At 38.6% G+C, this 20527-nt stretch overlaps 1 protein-coding gene across 1 annotated transcript in view; it reads left to right on the top strand.

Annotated features, from left to right (window-relative positions):
* Positions 1-20527, top strand: part of NIPSNAP2 (nipsnap homolog 2) — a 35645-nt gene that overhangs the window by 13339 nt on the left and 1779 nt on the right. The window contains exons 4-9 of the mRNA XM_042922066.1: positions 3069-3163; positions 3499-3569; positions 4361-4501; positions 5545-5576; positions 15234-15328; positions 19510-19593. Coding sequence (XP_042778000.1) covers positions 3069-3163; positions 3499-3569; positions 4361-4501; positions 5545-5576; positions 15234-15328; positions 19510-19593 — 518 coding nt within the window. The remainder of the gene's footprint in view (positions 1-3068; positions 3164-3498; positions 3570-4360; positions 4502-5544; positions 5577-15233; positions 15329-19509; positions 19594-20527) is intronic.

The following is a 20527-nucleotide window of genomic DNA, read 5'->3' as shown; positions in this document are numbered from 1 at the left end:
AGGAATCAGAACTCATGTCCCTGTGATCTCTATTGTTTCCAGTTTTTCTTCTAAGTAAAACTGCCACATGAAAGTCCTGGATGTATTTGAATATATCTGCCATTTCTTCTCAAGTCTTCCACTCACCAGGATTCAAGTTCCTTCAGCAGATTCTCACGTGATATGAGATGCATATGCTCTTACAGAATTTGTAAACTTTAAGACTAAAGAGAGAATTAAGTGCATTTGTTCTTAAGCCAACAAATTGTATTTTAATGATCAATTGTGAGCAAGTATAATTAAAAAGCATATTTTTACCTTTATATCTGCTACTTTCATGAGAAAGAAAATGATTTTGTCACCAGAATCAGCATAATTTTCAGATACAAAAACCTTTTGTTACTTTATTTTGGGAGGTGATTCATGAAATATAATATTAGCATAGTTTCTTAATCACCTCAGCATAGTTCTCTTTATTAAAAAAAAGTTCCTAAAATAAAGCAGATGTTTATTTCTAAATCTTTTCTCATAAAATGGAATTTCTTATCTTTGCTAATGTTTCCCTGGATTATCTTCCCTGTCCTGTTTGTATCATTTCATCTCTTGTCTCAGATTTTCATCTCCTGTGTATTCATATTTCTATCTGGGTGTCTTCCTCTTCCTTCATGCTCGACATATAGAATTACCTGGCTCTTCCTTCCCACTTCCAACATGTGTCAGTCACCATAGTTTTATTTAACCTTTTCCTTAGTTCTTTGCTATTGGTTGCTAAGAACTGTGTGTTCTTCATTTGACCTGCATTTTGGTTCTATTTCATTTCCTTTCCCATCTCCCTCTCTCTTGTTGAGCCCTATTTCTAAGTAGCCTCCTTGCTGACTGCCTTCCCGGCCTCAAAGTTATACCTGTACCTTATCCCACACCCGATCCATTACTCAGAAGTTTGTCAAATTGATCTACCTGAGTTCTGCTTTCTCCTTCATCATGTTTTTTCCTTCTCTCTGAAACTTACAGTAGCTCCCTGTTTCTGGTACGTAAAGACTTAACTCCTGCCTGGTTTTTAGAGGCCCCAATGCTAAGGTTCTGCCTGACCCATCTGAGTAAAAGTACTACCTGCCTTACAACTTTCATTCATGTAAGGCCAGGGCTTCCAAGGGCTGCTTTGGAGCTCCCAACAAAGAGGATATGACTTTGTGTTGGTAAAAAACCTAGGTCCCATTATCAGGCCCCCAGCCCCTTTCTGGATCCCACCTGGGTCATCTGTCTAGATTTTCTTCTTCTACACTGGCTCCAAATTGGGGTTGTTTACTTCCTGCTCATGTCATGTGACAAAAAGGAATCCCGTTTCCAGTAATTTTACATAATCCATGTTTCCCCACCCCTGATTTCCATCAGTCCTGTGTTATTTCTAAAAAGTCTTTTTTTGGGGCACCTGGGTGGCTCAGTCAGTTGAGTGTCCGACTTAGGCTCAGGTCATGATCTCGCAGTCTCTGAGTTCGAGCCCCTCATCGGACTCTGTGCTGACAGCTCAGAGCCTGGAGCCTGTTTCAGATTCTGTGTCTCCCTCTCTCTCTCTGACCCTCCCCCATTCATGCTCTGTCTCTCTCTGTCTCAAAAAATAAATAAATGTTAAAAAAAAATTTTTTAATAAAAAGTCTTTTTTTAATGTTTATTTATTTATTTTTGAGAGAAACAGCACAAGCAGGGGACAGGCAGAGAAAGGGGGACAGAGGATCTGCTGTGCTGACAGTAGAGACCCTGATGCAGGGCTTGAACTCACGACCCATAAGATCATGACCTGAGCCTAAGTTGGATGCTTAGCCAATGGAGCCACTCAGGTGCCCCTAAACATAAGTATTTTTGACCCACTACAATGATCACATCATGTGTATTTTTTGAAGGGTGGCATTTCAAAAATTACACATGGTGTGGTCATTGTACTGAGTCATAAAAATACATGGGTTTTCATTTAGTTAAATATAAGAACATTCTGAGATTTTCTCTGTTAACTATGCATGTATACTCCGTTCTGGTGCCCTAGCATCTGGTGGTGATCAGTAACTTAATATCACTCAGTGTTAGCAAATAGTTTGAACAGGTTCCATTTCTGACCCTTGATATCTTTTTGCATTTATTGTTGAATTTCTGTTGTACTTTTTCATCATAATTTTTCTATCAAAAAGTGTGCAGATTTTAGCTTTTCTTTTGGTGTGGCACAGTTAATGCCTGTTCCCTGTCCATTCGAATCTGTACCATAGGAAGGTTTCAGTGGATCCAAGTACTGACACCTCTGTTAAATTAATACACTGCTATGACCTGCCATGGCTTTGCTACTACTCCTGTACGATCACTGGTAATGAATTGGGGGTGTGTGTTCAACGTGGGATTATGTGATACTTCCTAAATCCCCTCAGCTGGTTGAATTGAATAGAACCTAATTTATGCTCCATGTTGTATCTTTAATTTGGATTGTTTTGCCATGTCCATGCCCTCTGAGACTGTTAGAGCTGGGTTGCTTCCAGACCGTGTTGTGTTCTAGCTCTTTCTTCTTCCTCCCTTCTTATGGCCAACTTATTCTCTGCCCCTGCTACTTCTGCCTGCTTATGCTGCTTCTGTTGTCTCCCCTGTCTTAAACATTACTTTCTTCTCTTATTTCTTCCATGCTCTTTTTCTACTGTTCGTGTTTCTCTCCTTCCTATCTCGGGAACCAGCAGAACATAGCTTTTAGAAACTTCACCGTCCCTAGGTACTTTTTTTTTTTTTTTCCTGAAATAGCAAATAGTAGATCCATGTAGTTCCTGGAACCCTGGGACCTTTTGCTCTTCCTTATCCATTTTTATCACTTTCCTTGAGTTGTTTACAACGATTGTAGGTAGCTGGGTAACAGAAACCTAACCCTCCGATAAGTGGGACATTAGAGCATAGTAGAATTCAGCTAAAATGTTAATTCTGCACATTATAGTATCATAAATATTCTGAGGTCAGTTGTCGGAACAGAGTAGATGGCCTTTTTCCTATTGCTGATCATGTGTTGTCCATCTGGTATAATCTTGTCAGTTGTTTAATTGGTGTTGCTATTTCTTCTCTTTAAGTCAAGAGGTGTTGCCAAAGATACACGAAGATAAGCATTACCCTTGTACTTTGGTGGGGACTTGGAACACGTGGTATGGCGAGCAAGATCAAGCTGGTAGGAAGCAGAAGTCTTTGGAATAAACACTTGTTCCCTAAGCCTTTACTGTTAACGACATACATAATATTTAATGTTTGCTTTTAAAATCAAAGCTTTCCAAGTGTCAGTCTGGTTTTATGGCTAAAGTAGTTTCTCCAGTAATTGATTACAAAAACTACTTTTGTATTGTTTTAACGCTTGAATCTATATTGAAACTTTATGATGTACTCATAGGCTACCACATGGCATATCACAGTTTTGTACTGTGTTAACGTTGTGTGTATATAGAATATTTTCAAGGTAGGAGTGTCATAAAACTCTAAATGTATGTTATCTTTCAAAATATATTTCAGTCCACCTCTGGAGGTACGAAGGAGGCTATCCAGCCCTCACAGAGGTCATGAATAAACTCAGAGAAAATCAGGTAATGATTTTGAAAAAGGTTTATGTATTCAGACTGATACAATAAATGATAGCGCAGAATTCAATGACTCTTTTCTGTCACCATTCTTTAACATTAATAAAAGTTTTACTCTTTGGATTCTTGAAGTTGTATTGAAACATAACTAACCCATTGTAATACTGTTAACATAACAGTTCTTACTATAAAATCAGTTGTACTTTGAAACTGAGAAACTGGTACTTTGATGCCAGTAAGTCAGCGCAGTAGACACAGTCAGCCCTGGATTACCTAACACATACCTGCTTCAGGAACTGTCAACCACATAGTCTTTCCTTTGGGCTGACATCCCTGTCCTCCCCACTCCCTTCAGGAATAGGTACAGGTCAATGAAGAGAATTTTAACAGCCGTCCATTATTAGGAAAGAAAACCTTTGGTGTAGATTCCCTGTCCAAATATAAGTGGCTTTGGACTATCTGGTGTTTTGTAGTCTCTATGTCACTTTTGTTAATATGTTGTCAGACACTGTTAGGAGGACTTAAAAAGGTAGGAGATTAAGTTGTTATTTCAGTAGTTAATTTTGTTATTTAAGTAATTAGATGGCCGTGTAGTTTGGTGTCTAAATCTGGACACTTTTGAGAGTGAAAATGAATGCTTTAGTTATTATGCTGGTTCAACGGGATGTAAACTGGGGCTGTCTTGGGCCACCTGGGGCCCTGTTTTTGATAGTATTCTAAGAGGAACATAAGTGATACTAAAGTGGATTTATATGTAAATACTAGAAGATATAATGAGCATGTTTTTTCCCTCAAAGGCATTTGTGGAATTCCGCAAGGCAAGAAGCAACATGCTTCTCTCTAGGAAGAATCAGCTGCTGTTGGAGTTCAGTTTCTGGAATGAGCCTGTCCCACGGTCAGGACCGAACATATATGAACTCCGATCTTACCAGCTCCGAGTAAGTACAGAAATACCCACCAGCTGTCCTCCCATTCTTCTGTGAGGAAGCACTGGCAGCCCAATGCCTACCACACAAGTGGACTTTACATTTTGTGATGTGTTTGGCTTAATATTTTGATTGGCTTATTTTCTCCCCTGTCCAGTCCTTCTCTTCTTTCTTTTTTTTATCTTCTTCTCTCATTCCTTCTCTTTTGCTAAGCTCTTTTATTTTTTATAATCTTACACATAATGTTTGTCATTTGACTTTTTTCTATATAGCATTGCTATTTTTAAGAGGAAAGACCTAAAATGCAGGACTAGCTATAATACAGAGCATCTACTGTAATTGAACTAGAGCAATACTTCTCTATATAATAAAAATGAGACTGCTGAATAAGTTAGACGGCACCATAAGAGTCAAAGGGAATAATATTTTAAAACTTTCTTGATGTTTCCCCACTAAGTGACTACTAGAAAGAAAGCCCCAACTTGTCGGGACGAACACTGGGTGTCACATGGAAGCCAATTTGACAATAAATTATATTTAAGAAAAAAAAAAAAAAAGAAAACCCAGATAGCAACATAGCAATGTTGTTAAAAGGAGTACATATCAGTAGATCTTAGTAGTCTAATAACTCACCATTATACTGGAAAAAAAATAGTGATGTCCTTGTTAAATTTACTTAAACTGAATTTTTTTTCTTATTTCACCATAAAGTCTGAATGGGTACCAACAACTTAATCATCATTTCAGTACATCTGGAGGATGGGCTCAACTATGGTTTTGATAACCATAATTAGATGACTTACTATAAATATTGTCTTCGTGTATGAAATAGAATAGAATAGAATAGAATAGAATAGAATAGAATAGAATAGAATAGAATAGAATAGGACTCTCACTATGGGATAGGTATGTGCGCAGTGAATAATATTTTGTTACATTTTTTATTTTGTTACACTTCATTTTTAAGTTAGTTTTGTCATTTGATATTTTTTTATACTGCTGTTCTTGTATTTCTTCACAGAACTAACAAACTCAAAATCCAAATCTCTTTTCAGCCAGGAACTATGATTGAATGGGGCAATTACTGGTGAGTATATTACCAAATGGTGACTTTGTAATCTTATTAATAGATTATTTTAGGCCATAGTGTTAATTCAGGAATAAAATCTGGGGATAAAACCATGATTTGATATTAGACTGTTTTGTTTGATGTTTCTATTACAGAATTTTTCAAACGTATACAAAACTAGAGAGACTAATACCGTGGATCTCCCTGCCCCACCCACCCCCTTCCATTCCCATCGCTTAGTTTCAGTAGTTACCAACACATGGCTGGTCTTGCTTAGGTCTAACTCTCCCAACCCAGATTATTTGAAAGTAAATCCAAACAGCATGTCATGTCATCCATAAATATTTCAGTATATATCTCTAAGAGATAAGGACTCTTTTTTTTTTTTTTTAATGTTTGTTTATTTTTGAGAGAGACAGAGCATGAGCAGGAGAACGGCAGAGAGAGAGGGAAACACAGAATCTGAAGCAGGCTCCAGGCGCTGAGCTGTCAGCACAGAGACCCACACGGGGCTCAAACTCCCAAAATGTGAGATCTTGACCTAAGCCAAAGTCGGACACTTAACCAACTGAGCCACCCAAGCACCTCTATTTTTTTTTTTTTTAATAAAACCCAGTGTTGCATTAAGTAATTTCATATTCTTGGATATTACCTTTTTTTGAAATGTTTTTGTCACATAAACAGCACCACAATGACACAGTTGCTCGGGGTTTTTTTCTTCACTTAAGTAGCAAACTACCAGCTTTTCCCCAAACTGATCTATAGGTTCATCACAATTCCAATCAAAATCCCGGCAGGCTTCAGAAATGCAAAGGACCCAAATAGCTAACACAACCTTAAAAAAGAACAAAGTTGGAGGACTCACAGATCTCAATTTCAAAACTGACTACAAAGCTACAGTAATCAAGACAGTGTGGTACTGGCATAAGAACAGGTATATACAGATCAGTGGAACAGAAGTGCAAGTCCATAAATAAACTCATAAATATGAGCCATTTGTACCAAGTAAATTTTCAACACATGCACCAAGTAAATTTCAACACATGCACCAAAGTAAATTCCATGGGGATAGTCTTTTCAACAAAGGGTGCTAAGACAACTCGATATCTTTGCAAAAGGATGAATTTAGACCCCTGCCTCACATTATACACAAAAATTAACCATAACATAAAGGTTTTAGAAGCAAACGTAGGAGAGAGTCTTTGTGACCTAGGTTAAGCATACAACACCAAAATCCATGAAAGAAAATGATAGATTATAATTTATCAAAATTAAAAACTTTGTAATTCAGAGGGCATCATTTAAAAAATTAAAATGCAAGTCACAAGACTGGGAGAAAATTTTACAAATCATATCTGATAAAGGACTTGTATCTAGTATATGTAAAGAAGTCCTACAACTCAGTAATAAGAAGACAAATAACCCATTTCAAAAATGGACAAAGGATTTGAATAGACGATTCTTCACAGATATACAAACAGCCAAAAAGCATATGAAAAGATGCTTAGCATCATTAATTATAAGAGAAATGCAAATCAAATGAGATTAAAAAAAACCCTAAAACAAGATATCATCTCACATCTTTTATGATGGCCATTATCAAGAGAACAGAAAGTAACAAGTATGGTGAAGATACAGAAAAATTGGAACCTTTGTGCAGTTGGTAGGAATGTAAAATGTTGTAGTAATTATGGAAAACAATACAGAGGTTCCTCAAAACATGAAAAATAGAATTACCATATGATCAACAATTCTACTTCTAAGTTTCTAATCAAAAGAATTCAAAGCAGCATCTCAGAGATATTTTCCCATTAATTTTCATTGCAAGCATTAGTCACAGTAGCCAAGAGGTGGAAGCAACCCAAATATCCATCGAGAGATGAATGGATAAAGAAAATGTGATATATACATATAAGGGAATATTATGCAGCCTTTCAAAGAAGGAAACTCTGCCATGTGCTACAATATGGATAAGCCTTGAGGACATTAAGCCATTCATAAAAGGACAAATAGTATATGATTCCACTAATAACAAAGTCTCTAAAGTAGTTAGAATCACAGTAATGGAAAATGAATAGTTGCCAGGGTCCAGGTGGAGGGGACTTGGTGTTTAGTGAGTATTGAGTTTAAATTTGACAAGATCAAAAAGTTCTGGAGATCCCTTGCACAACAATGTGAGTGTTTGGGACACTACTAAACTGTGAAATGGCTGAGGTAAGTTTAATGTTATGTGTTTTTTACCACAATAAAAAATAAATAATCATGAAATAAATTTTTAAAAAATTTTTTCAGTGGGCAAGGGATTTGAATAGACATTTCACCAAAAGAAATGTATAAATGCCTAATAAGCACGTGAAAAAGTGCTCAACACTCTCAGTCATTAAGGAAATGCAAAGTAAAATCACAAAGAGAGAAGACGTCACAAACATTCAGATGGCTTTCACTAAGAAGACAGATAATAACACATGTTGGTGAAGTTGTGAATCAGTTGGGGCCCTCATACCTTGCTGATGAGAATGTTAAGTGGTACAGCCACTTCGGAAAATAGGCAGTTACTCAAAATGTTAAACATGGAATTACCATATGACCTCACAGTTCTATTCCTAGGTATATACCCAAGAGAATGAAAGCATGCATTCATATAAACTCATATACAGTGATCATAGCATTTCATAATAACCAAATAGTGGAAATAGCCTAAAATGCCCATCAGCAGAGTGATGGAAAAATAGGCTGTGCTGCATCCACGTAATGGAATACTATTCAACAGTAAAAAGAAGTGAACTGCTGATATGCACTACAAATATAGGTGAACCTCAATAACATGCTATGTGAAAGAGTCCAAAGCAGCATATATTCTGTGATTCCATTTGTATGAAATATCCAGAAAAAGCAAATCTATAGAGACAGAAAGATCAGTGGTTTCCTGGGGCTAGAGGTGGGAACAGAAAATGATTGTAGATGGGCACAAGGGATCTTTTAGCACAACTGGATTGTGATGATTGCATAAGTCTGTAAATTTACTAAATATATATATATATATATATATATATATATATATATATATAAAAATGTATATATATTTACACCTAAGTGAATTTTACAGGATGTAAAATATACCTCAGTAAAGCTGCTAATGACGCACACACCTTACCAAAGAGAATTTATACCATGAAACCAAGAATAATTCAAAAAGAGGACATTGATAAATATAACACAGTTGAGGCTGTAATAGGTGTCTGGCTTCTGCACCCCAAATACCTGGCCCCCATGCCTCTGTTAGAGCACTTGTCACCCCAGTGGAGTCTCTAGTTTCTAGTTCTACAACTCTGTCTACAAGACCTGGCACATCCTGGGTGGTTGGTAAATGTTGAACAGAGGGCAGAAACTAGTGGTTACATAAGAAGAAAAGGTCTTTGCCAAGGCCAGTTGCCAAACTTGTAAACAACTTCTGTGCCTGAGGGGAATAGATTATATATATTCATGCAGTAGAATCTACTACACAGGGCTCAGATCCATGACCTGCAAGATCATGACCTGAGCCAAAGGTGGACGCTTAACCAACTGAGCCACCCAGGCACGCCTCTGCAGTAGAATCTTATATGGTGGTTAAAGTAAAACAGATCTGCATATGGATAAGCATTGAAAACACCAAGTTCAAGAGAAAGAGCTAGTTAATGTGTACAACGTGATGTCTTTTAGGTAAAGTTGTTTTCATGTCTGTTTATTTTTGAGAGAGAGTGCAAATGGGGGAGGGGCAGAGAGAGGGAGACACAGAATCTAAAGCAGGCTCTAGGCTCTGAGTTGTCAGCACAGAGCTGGACGCAGGGCTTGAACTCACAAACCGTGAGATCATGACCGGAGCCAAAGTGGGAGGCTTAACCGACTGAGCCACCCAGGTGCCCCTTAGGTAAATTTTTAAATGATATAACAAAAGAGTCCTATAAGCAAGTTGTATATAACAATTATATGAAAAGATAGAACTGTTGTTCATGGATACATACATATGAAGTAGAAATACAAAACCATAGACAGGAAGACATGTTTTCAAAAGAGGTAACTGCTTCCAGAATGTAACTCATGGGGGAGGGTGGGTGGGGGTGGGGAGGAGAATGCAAAGGGAGCTTCACCTGTTTCTGTGGTGTTCAGTCTGAAACAAATACGAGAAAATGTAAAGTATTGATATTTTAAAAATCTAGGTGGCCAGAATGTTTTAAATCATAATTTAAAAGACAGTTTAAAAATCATCCTAATACATGTTCAGAAGTCATTTGAAAATATTGAATACCAGTTTTATTTTATTAGAGACACTAATTTCTTTAAAAAAAAAAAAGTTTATTTATTTTTGAGAGCGACAGATCATGAGCAGGAGAAGGGCAGAGAGAGAGGGAGACACAGAATCTAAAGCAGGCTCCAGGCTCCGAGCTGTCAGCACAGAGCCTGACACGGGGCTCAAACCCACAAACCATGAGATCATGACCTTAGCTGATGTCGGACGCTTAACTGACTGAGCCACCCAGGCGCCCCTAGAGACACTAATTTCTAATAAGAAACACTTTAAAAATTAGGAATAGAGAATATTTTATTTAAATCAGGTTGGTAACCTTTTCTGTAAAGGAACAAATAATAAATATTTTAGGCTTTGGTGTGCTTGGGTGGTTCAGTCAGTTAAGTGTCTGATGTCAGCTCAGGTCATATCATGGTTCACCGGTTTGAACCCTGCATCATGCTCTCTGCTGACGGCTTGGAGCCTAGAGCCTGCTTCATAGATTTTGTGTCTCCCTCGTGCTCTGTCTCTCTCTGTCTGGCTCTCTCAAAAATAAAAATAAAACATAAAAAATTAAAAAAATATATTTTAGGCTGTGTGGACTGTTCTGGGTCCATAACGATTATTCAACTCTGCTATTTTAGTGTGCAAGCAGCCGTGAACTATTTGTAAATGGGTGAGCATGGCTGTGTTCCAACAAAACTTTATTTATGGTTGCTGAAATTTGAATGTCATGATTTTCATGTATCACAAAATATTCTTTTGATTAGATTTTCGAGCATTTAAAAATGTAGAAATCATTCTTAGGTTCTGGGCCATCAAAACAAGCAACAGAGCAGGGGATTTAGTCTGAGGGTCTGCTTTGCTAGCCTTGATTTAAACGAAAGCACTATCCATTTCCTTCCATGTGTTCTTTTTTTTTTCCAGTTTTGAAATTTCTTGCTTTGAACTACATAATTTCTAAGATCTAGGTCCAAAAAATGGCTCTGTGATTCTTTTTTTTTTTTTTTTTAAGAGTTTCTTTTTAAGTAATCTCTGTACCCAACATGGGGCTTGACCCCACATCCCAAACATCAAGAGTTGCACGCTTCACCAACTGAGCCAGCCAGGTGCCCCCATGATTCATATTTCTAATAAATCTTTTCTTCTTGGGTCATCAAAGGCTACATAATGCAAGTTAGAATTTTTTTTAATTTGAAAACTAAGAAATACATATTTAATTGTATACTGTTATACAGTTAGTACCTATAGGCACCATTTTATTAAGGGACCTTTTTTAGGGAGGGGCCTTATAAATGTAATAATTTAGTTGCCCACAGAATAGGATCATTCATTATTTCTATTTTTGCATGTTACTAATTAAGACTTGCCCACCATGGGGGTGCCTGGGTGGCTCAGTCAGTTGAGCATCCAACTCTTATTATCAGCTCAGGTCATGATCTCCTGGTTTGTGGATTTGAACCCCACAACTGTCAGCACAGCTGACAGTGTGGAGCCTGCTTAAGATTCTCTGTCTTACCCCCCACACACACACCCTCCTTCACTCATGCATTCTGCTGTCTAAATAAATAAATAAATAAATAAATAAATAAACAAAAAAACAAACTTAAAAAAAAAAAAAGATTTGTCCACCGTGGCCTTCACAAGGAAGTACTGAGATTTATTCTTCAGTTACTTAAAAAATTATTTATAAATCCAGCTCAGCATTCAATTTATATTTTGGCATATAGGTAACTATTTAAGATGGTGATCTCCTCTTCAGTACATGCTTCTGATTATTACGAGGCTAAGGCAAGTACGTTTTCTTTGCCTACTGTAACTGAATTAGAAAAATTCATAATGAAATTAATAATCCTGAATATTTATCACTATCAGTGAAAGACAGTTTTTCCCCACCTCTAAGTTAGAATGCACGTTAAAGTGATCTGCTTAATTTCAATAATTTACCAATCAGATTTGTAATTTTTGTGAAGCTATCAATCACTTAATTCTAGATATAAAGGTTAAACAATTTAATATCATTTAGGGGTAGCCCATGGGAGCAATAGCAAGAGATCCCTCCTTCACCACAAAAGAGCCTAAAAGCTTGGGTCACCCTCAGAGTTGAGCTTATGGGTATGAGAGCTGAGATGTACAAATTGATCTTAAGGAGGCTGGCTTTATCACTCCCACTGCGGTTGCCCTTGCTCTGATCCTATACCCCGCTGCTTCCTTGATGTTCTAATTCAGTTGCTATGAAGTTTTCCTCCAGGACAAAAATGTTCTGGTCAAGCCAACTCAGATATCTTGTCCCCCAAGAGTACTGTCTCACGGTAGATGTTAGTAGATTGATATCCTTGTTCATATGCCCCCAACTCTTCTAAATTAACTATAATGAATCTATCTTCCCAAGTCCTGTCAATTCTGACACCCTGATCACAGACTTTAGACCAAAACGTGTTGATGTAAATTTACTGGGTAGTCTGTGGTGGGCGGTCTCCAGCTGTGCTTTTCTGGGTGACCTCCCTGTATCATTCAAGCCACTTGTTTCATTTTTAAGTTTGATTCTAGAAAACTGCTTTTGGGAAACATACATTTTCTAAAAATAGTTTTAGGATTTCAGATGCATCACTAAATATCAAGTAGTTGGTACAAATATGAAAGAAGGTGTTTAAGGAACTGACACGCTTGCAGTAGGAAATTTTAAAAGGAAAGTTTAAGACAAGTGCAAATTTTTAGTCAATTTAATCACAATTTCTTTTTTTGTGTTCTGATTTTCTTTTATTTTCACAATGTTTTATAATATCCCATATACAAGACCTATAAACTTTTCATTTCTAGCCTTTCAACATTTTTTATTATATCATTAAAAGTATCATTTATAAAATCTCCATTTTTTTAAATGAGGATATAGAGATGAATTAGAATTTGTACCTTGACTCTATAAGGCAACTGATGAATTCACTTATTTTGTTTGTTTTGTTTTTCTTTTTTTGTCTTTTCAAAACTTCTTTTATTTTTTATTGTTTTAAATTTACATCCAAATTAGTTAGCATATAGTGCAACAATGATTTCAGGAGTAGATTCCTTAGTGCCCCTTACCCATTTAGCCCATCCCCCCTCCGACAACCCCTCCAGTAACCCTCAGTTTGTTCTCCATATTTATGAGTCACTTCTGTTTTGTCCCCCTCCCTGTTTTTATATTATTTTTGTTTCCTTTCCCTTATGTTCATCTGTTTTGTCTCTTAAAGTCCTCATATGAGTGAAGTCATACAATTTTTGTCTTTCTCTGACTAATTTCACTTAGCATAATACCCTCCAGTTCCATCCACATAGTTGCAAATGGCAAGATTTCATTCTTTTTGATTGCTGAATAATACTCCATTGTGTGTGTGTGTGTGTGTGTGTGTGTGTGTGTGTGTGTATATATATATATATATATATATATATATATATATATATATATACCACATCTTCTTTATCCATTCATCCATCCATGGACATGTGGGCCCTTTCCATACTTTGGCTATTGTTGATAGTGCTGCTATAAACATGGGGGTGCATGTGTCCCTTCGAAACAGCACACCTGTATCCCGTGGATAAATGCCTAGTAGTGCAATTGCTGGGTCATAGGGTAGTTCTATTTTTAGTTTTTTGAGGAACCTCCATACTGTTTTCCAGAGTGGCTGCACCAGCTTGCATCCCCACCAACAATGCAAAAGAGATCCTCTTTCTCCACATCCTTGCCAACATCTGTTGTTGCCTGGGTTGTTAATGTTAGCCATTCTGACAGGTGTGAGGTGGTGTCTCATTGTGGTTTTGATTTGTGTTTCCCTGATGATGAGTGATGTGGAGCATTTTTTCATGTGTTGGTTGGGCATCTGGATGTCTTCTTTGGAGAAGTGTCTATCCATGTCTTTTGCCCATTTCTTCACTGGATTATTTGTTTTTTAGTTGTTGAGTTTGATAAGTTCTTTATAGATTGGATACTAACCCTTTATCTGATATGTCATTTGCAAATATCTTCTCCCATTCTGTTGGTTGCCTTTTAGTTTTGCTGATTGTTTCCTTCGCTGTGCAGAAACTTTTTATTTTGATGAGGTCCCAGTAGTTCATTTTTGCTTTTGTTTCCCTTGCCTCCGGAGATGTGTTGAGTAAGAAGTTGCTACGGCCAAGGTCAAAGAGGTTTTTGCCTGCTTTCTCCTTGAGGATTTTGATGGCTTCCTGTCTTACATTTAGGTCTTTCATCCATTTTGAGTTTATTTTTGTGTATGGTGTAAGAAAGTGGTCCAGGTTCATTTTTACGCATGTCGCTGTCCAGTTTTCCCAGCACCACTTGCTGAAGAGACTGTCTTTATTCCATTGGATATTCTTTCCTGCTTTGTCAAAGATTAGTTGGCCATACGTTTGTGGGTCCATTTCTGGGTTCTGTATTCTGTTCCATTGATCTGAGTGTCTGTTCTTGTGCCAGTACCATACTGTCTTGATGATTACAGCTTTGTAGTATAGCTTGAAGTCTAGGATTGTGATTCCTCCGGCTTTGGTTTTCTTTTTCAAGATAAGCAGAATTTCATGTTATACACAGACACATATATATATATATACATATTCTCCCACACACAGGAATGCCATTTGGTACTCATTTTCCTGATGGTTCATTCTGGTAAGGGGGAAAAAAAAAACAAGAGGCAGAATCTTTTTCTTTCATTTTTTATTGAAGTATAATTGACACACATGTTAAATTAGTTTCAGGTGTATAGCACAGTGATTGGGCAAGTGTAGCTACCTTCTGTCACCATACAACACTATTATAATACCACGAGGCAGTTCCAGTTTTGATAGTGATGGTATATCAGCAGGAAGCTCCACATTCATGTTTTTCCATGTGCTGTCCAAGAGGTTGAAGAATCTCCCTTTGAGTTTAGAAAGCTCATGTGTCTTCAGAAATCATGGTCTGCAGCTGCTTTGAGGGTGTGCTCCCTTCTCCTCTGTCTTAAACCCCACTCTCCAGGGTGGCCCCTGTCTCCCTTAGCTATAGTAACTCTTGGCATCTTGAGTGTTCTAATATCCAGGTTTTTGTCGCTTTCCCTCAGCAGGTTCTTGGAGAAGCAATTCTGTTTAAGTTGACAGGTCCTATCCTCTGCCAATTTTCTTGACTTTATGTCAAGAATCAGGAGTGCAACCATGTATTCTGAAACATTGATTTTGTTTAGTCATTACTGTCCATTTCCCCTAAAAATGACTCTTCTGGTAACAGAAAAGTACATTTACATCTTATATAGGTTCTGTATATTAAAATAACATTCAATTGCATTTGGTAGTTAAAAAAACAGTCTTCATATTGAACAACTTGCTCTGAGGATAGAAAAAATCTGATTCTTTTTAATGCACCTGATTCAGTATCTGAACATTGTCATTGTCCCTTCCAGGGCTCGTGCAATTCGCTTCAGACAGGATGGTAATGAAGCAGTTGGAGGATTCTTCTCTCAGATTGGGCAGCTATATATGGTGCATCATCTTTGGGGTATGTGTTTTTTCCTTCATTTTTGTGTTACTGGGATTTCAGGGTTCATTACCAAATAAATTAAACTAGGCAATAAAGCACATCTCAAGTCAGTAACTTTAAACACCATAGCAAATCCAAACATCATAGATGGAAAGTAAATGCTGGGCTATCTACAAGGAAAGAGGTCAACAGTGATGAACTGTCTGCAAGGAAAGAGGTCAACAGTGAAAAGCCTGTAGATTTGTGGCACGTTAGCAGCTGATGTGGGAGTGGGAATAGTGGTGAAAGGAACAGGCAGCCGTGGGAGAGGGAAGATGGTAAAACTGTTGTCCCTTTCTAGACACTTCCCATGACTCCTCAGAAACAATCCTGCATTTTACCAGAGAAACACCTCCCCACACACTCACTCGCTGCCTGCCTTGTGTCTGATTACATTGTCCAGAGGCCCTTCTCTGTGTACCTTTTCCAACCCTGCCCACTTTTGTTTGGCACCATCGTTAGTATCTCTCAGGGCCTGACTCAGGTGTGCCCCCTCTCCCCCCCTAATGAGTGTCACTCTCCTCTTGAACCCCCAGAGCCCAGTATCATGTAGGTAATCACGTGTGGCTATTTGTGTCTGTCTCCCTGCTAAGAACAGGAATTAGGTCTAAGTAATAGCTTGGTACATTCTGGGCACGTCTGTATGTTTATTAAAGTTTTTGTGGGTTTTTTTCAAATGTTTGTTTATTTTGAGAGAGAGAGAGAGAGAGAATACGAGTAGAGGAAAGGCAGAGAGAGGGGAACAGAACCTGAAGCCGGCTCTGCACTGATGGCAGTAAGCCCAACGTGGGGCCCGAACCCACAAACTGTGAGATCATGACCTGGGCCAAGGTCCATTGCTCAACCGACTGAGCCACCGAGGCACCCCTATTTATTAAAGTTTAAAAAATGAAAAGTGTAAATCATTTCCAGACCATATTAATAAACTGAGATGTTGGTTTGACTGCTCAGTCCCACCACGTGCTGCACCCTGAGAGCCTGCTGTGTTAGCATGGCAGGCTTACAAAGATAAGTGACAGGGCTAATGAAGGATTAAGACAACATAAGGGATATGCCACGAGGCAATGTGTGATCAGTAACACAGTTATATTCGGGGCACTCCCAGCGCTTAAAGGGATATAAACTAACATGTAGTTGAGGAAAATCAGTGAAAGGTGAATATGAGCTAGACTTTCAGATCTAAATAGGTTGCAGGTAAAGTCAAGCAGGAAGAGCTAGAACAGTGATGGAGATACGGGAATTTTTATAAACAGTGGTCGGAAAACTGTAAATAGTGCAGACTGGCTAAATGGTAAGAGACCTGCTGAGGACCTAAGTCTGAAGTGGATAGCTTGAGGCAAGAAAAGTAGTTTTTACACCATCAGGGTCTGGGGAAGAGACCCCCATCCTCACCTCCACCAATCACTGCTTCAACCAGTTGCTGATCTCAGCTGCACACACTGGGCCTCCCTGGTGTGTAAGCAACTGAAAACCCTGCACCAAATAATAGATGCTCCCACGAGCATCAGGTGCAACGTTGTCCTAGGGACCTTGGTTCTCTAGCTAACTGGGATTTGACTTCATAAATACCAGAGTTGTCAAATATAATAGATTTGGGAACAGATCTTCAAAACATATGTCCCTGCCTTTAGAGATTGTACTAAACATAATTTAACCTTTATGGGTTCAAGGTAGGGGTGAAGTCGTTTTGTTTTGGTTTTTTTTTTCAAATAATCATGTGGTCTGTCTGGAGGATATAAACTGAAAAGTCAGACCTCTTCCCTCACCTTCCCCTCAGGCTTGGCTCCTGCGCACCTTCCCAGACACCCTCGGTATCTGAGCACAGGAACTTGATGGTCAGGGTTGCCATGTGCTTTGACTCTCAGGCAGAGGGCAAGCCATGTACCCACTCCACTCACGTCAGGGTTTCCAGTGTGTCTGGATAGGGACTCGCGGGTGACAGAGCAGACAGGCACTGGCGGGTGTAAGTGGCAGAGCTCTCACAGAAGCTGTGGGGAGCATAGGCCCTCAACTCCGTCCCATGGGGAGGACTTAAGGCTTCACAACAGCAGTTGACAAGGAGTTCACCAAGATGCTCCTCCACGCAGAGACGCAGAAGCCAGGAAGAGTGTGGTGCTCTGGCATCGGAGAGCGGCCAGATTGCGGCATGTGTCTTTGCTTAGGCAGTACTCTTCTCTCCCTTCCTTTGTTGTCCCCAGTCAGTGTCCCAGATGTCCACTACCCTATTATATAGGAAAAAGCATCGAGATATGCCGAGATGAATTCTCAGTAGCCTGCCCCAAAAACTTACCCTCACTTTTCCACATTTTTTAGAGAACCGTGTTTATCGGGCACCTCCAGCGTGTTATTTTCTGCATCATTCTCTTTAATCCTCACCACTACAAACCACAGTGAGGTACCTGTGCCTCACAAATGATAAATCCATCACCTAGAATCGTCAGCAACTGAACCAGGCTCAGCCGTGGGCACTTCTGGCTTTTTCAAAGCAGATCATTCTACAACACAGCACCTCTTCCTTTTACCCTCGCACTTGATGCCATTCCTTCCTCCAGGCCCTGCCCCGTCCATCTGTTCCACCACCCCCATCTATGGGCTCCCTCTCCCCAGTAATATGAACATGACCAAGTGCTTCCTGCCTTTAAAAAGCCTCAAACCCAAGTGTCCACTGATGGATAAACAGATAAACAAAATGTGGTATGTATATATAATAGAACATTGTTTCCATAAAAAGGAACGAAATGCCAATACGTGCTTCAACATAGATGAGCCTTGAAAACATTAGATTCCGCTTACATGAGGTGCCTAGCATAGGCAGATTCATAGAGACAGAATGCAGGGTAGAGGCTCCTAGGGGCTGCCTGGAGGGGAAAATGGGAAGTTAGTGTTCAGTGGATACAGAGTTTTAATTTGGGATGGTGAAAAAGTTTCAGAGATGGATAACAAAGTGGGATGATTGTGAATGTACTTAATGCCACCTAATTGTACATTTTAAAATGGTTAAAAGTTAATTTTGCTATGCATATTTTACCAAATTAAAAAAATTTTAACTAAGAAAATTAAAAAACTGAAATTAAAAAAAAAGAACACAGCCCTCTCCAACCTGTTCCCTGCAAGGGGGAGCCACCACACAGTGCACTGGCCATGCACCTGCCCTCAGTTGGATGCTGCTGCTTATCATATGAATGCTAAATTGTTTTGCTCTGGGTGGTAAGAGGTAAAAGATTTCTCTTCCTTCTGTTTTTCAGCCTCTTCACAATTTTAGGTACTAAATTTATAGTCTATTACTAGTTGAGGGAAATTTTATCTTTAGGTGATTAAGTTGCTATACCTACAAAGGTAGGTCTTCTCATAAGGAGAAAGAAGCCCTGTGAAGAATAGGGTGTGTGTCCCAGAATAGAGAAACTAGAAGCCCTGATTCTTGTCCTTTTAATCTTGTCTGACCCTGTCAAGAGGCATTTCCCTGGTGAGTAGTTGGAAGGATCTTGCCAGGCTGGGATTTGGCAACCAAGGCACCCAGATGAGATACCTGAATTGTACCATGTGACACCAAGGGCCGTGATACCTTTGACCATGCTCTTCTCTCCACCTGGCATGCCTTTGTCTTCTGTTACTATCTGTCAGTGACATTCTTTTCAACCTCTGAGCCCGACCCACCTGGTCAAATCACACCTTCCAGACACCTCTCTCCAGTCTCCTCCCTGTTCCTGTGGGCTCTGTTCTCGAGTATTCCACAGTGCTCAACAGTTGACCTTGTCTTTACTTGTCTTTTTGTTCTCCACTGCATTGAACACAGTCTCTCACCCAGATAATTGTAGTGCTTTGGAAATGTTGAACAAAATTGAATATTGCTTAATTACAGTCTGACAGTTTCTGGTTATGAGTTTAACATTATTGAAGAACCTCGGTTTGAAAGGTAGGTCTTGAATCCACTAGACTGTAAAATTTAAAGAGCTGTTTATTTGCTTCTCTTACAAGGCCTAACATAATTTTTCTCAGAATAACCAGCTCACAATTATCCCAGCTTAGTACTAAATTCCCTCAGTAGTTACTTTAAGAAAACCAGCTGAGCAGCTAAATCAGTACTTGTTGGACATAGCTAGTGGAATGCAGGACAGTGTGTTTGGATTAAGTCTTGTATCTCCCGTGTGGTTATTTTTCAGCTTACAAGGATCTTCAGACCAGGGAAGATATACGGAATGCAGCATGGCATAAACATGGCTGGGAAGAATTGGTGTATTATACAGGTAACATTTTCAAGACATAAAACTTGTCATTCTTCTCATCTTACTGTTTTATGTTCTTTCACCCTAAAGCTAATATGTTACTTTTTAATTAATTAATTAATTTATTTATTTTTAAGTAATCTCTGCACCCAACGTGGGCCTCGAACTCATGACTCTGAGCTCAAGTGTCGCATGCTTTTCTGACTGAGCCAGTTAGGTGCCCCTTGTACTTTTTTTTTAAATAGTATGTTGCTCTAGGATGGTGAATCATAAGTTTGGGGGGATGAAGATTAGTCAGATTTTTCTTTAATAGTTGCATGACTTCTTTTCAATAAGGAATTTTCATTCTTTCAAGTATGTTTGGGGGGAGCCTGGCTGGCTCAGTCAGTGGAGCATGCAACTCTTGATCTCAGAGTTGTAAGTTCGAGCCGCACATTGGGTGCAGGAAAAAAAAAAAATCTTAAAAAAACAAACAAAAAAAACTATGTACGTTGTCTGGTACAGTTTCAGACCCTCGCATGACGTACACTTCACATCATTACCTTTTTTTTTTGTATTTTTCTGAATATTTATTATACAATTTTTTCCTAAGCTTTCCCTTTCTCATCAAAATTATCTGTTCCCAAAAACATTATAATTTAATACAGCAATTAAAAATTTTGAAAATTGACATTTTGACTTTCTGTATGTACATGTCTGTGCATGCACATGCATACCTGCATGCATGTATGCTATGAAATCCTGGTGGTTTGATTTTTGTAAGAACAGTTGGGCTTAATACAACCCAGAAATACTGACACAGGTAATAAGTACCAATCATGTTGCATTTCAGGTACACTTAAGCTCATATACTACTAACAAAAATCAAAGAGTAGTTTGTTCTAGAAAATAAGTATTATCTTGTCTTTTAGTTCAAAACACCATATAATTGCATGTGACTTTGTTGCCTGTTCTT

Source organism: Panthera leo, chromosome E3, assembly GCF_018350215.1.
Source record: "Panthera leo isolate Ple1 chromosome E3, P.leo_Ple1_pat1.1, whole genome shotgun sequence".
In the NCBI taxonomy this organism is placed as follows: domain Eukaryota; kingdom Metazoa; phylum Chordata; class Mammalia; order Carnivora; family Felidae; genus Panthera; species Panthera leo.
This window is presented reverse-complemented; position numbering and strand designations above follow the sequence as displayed.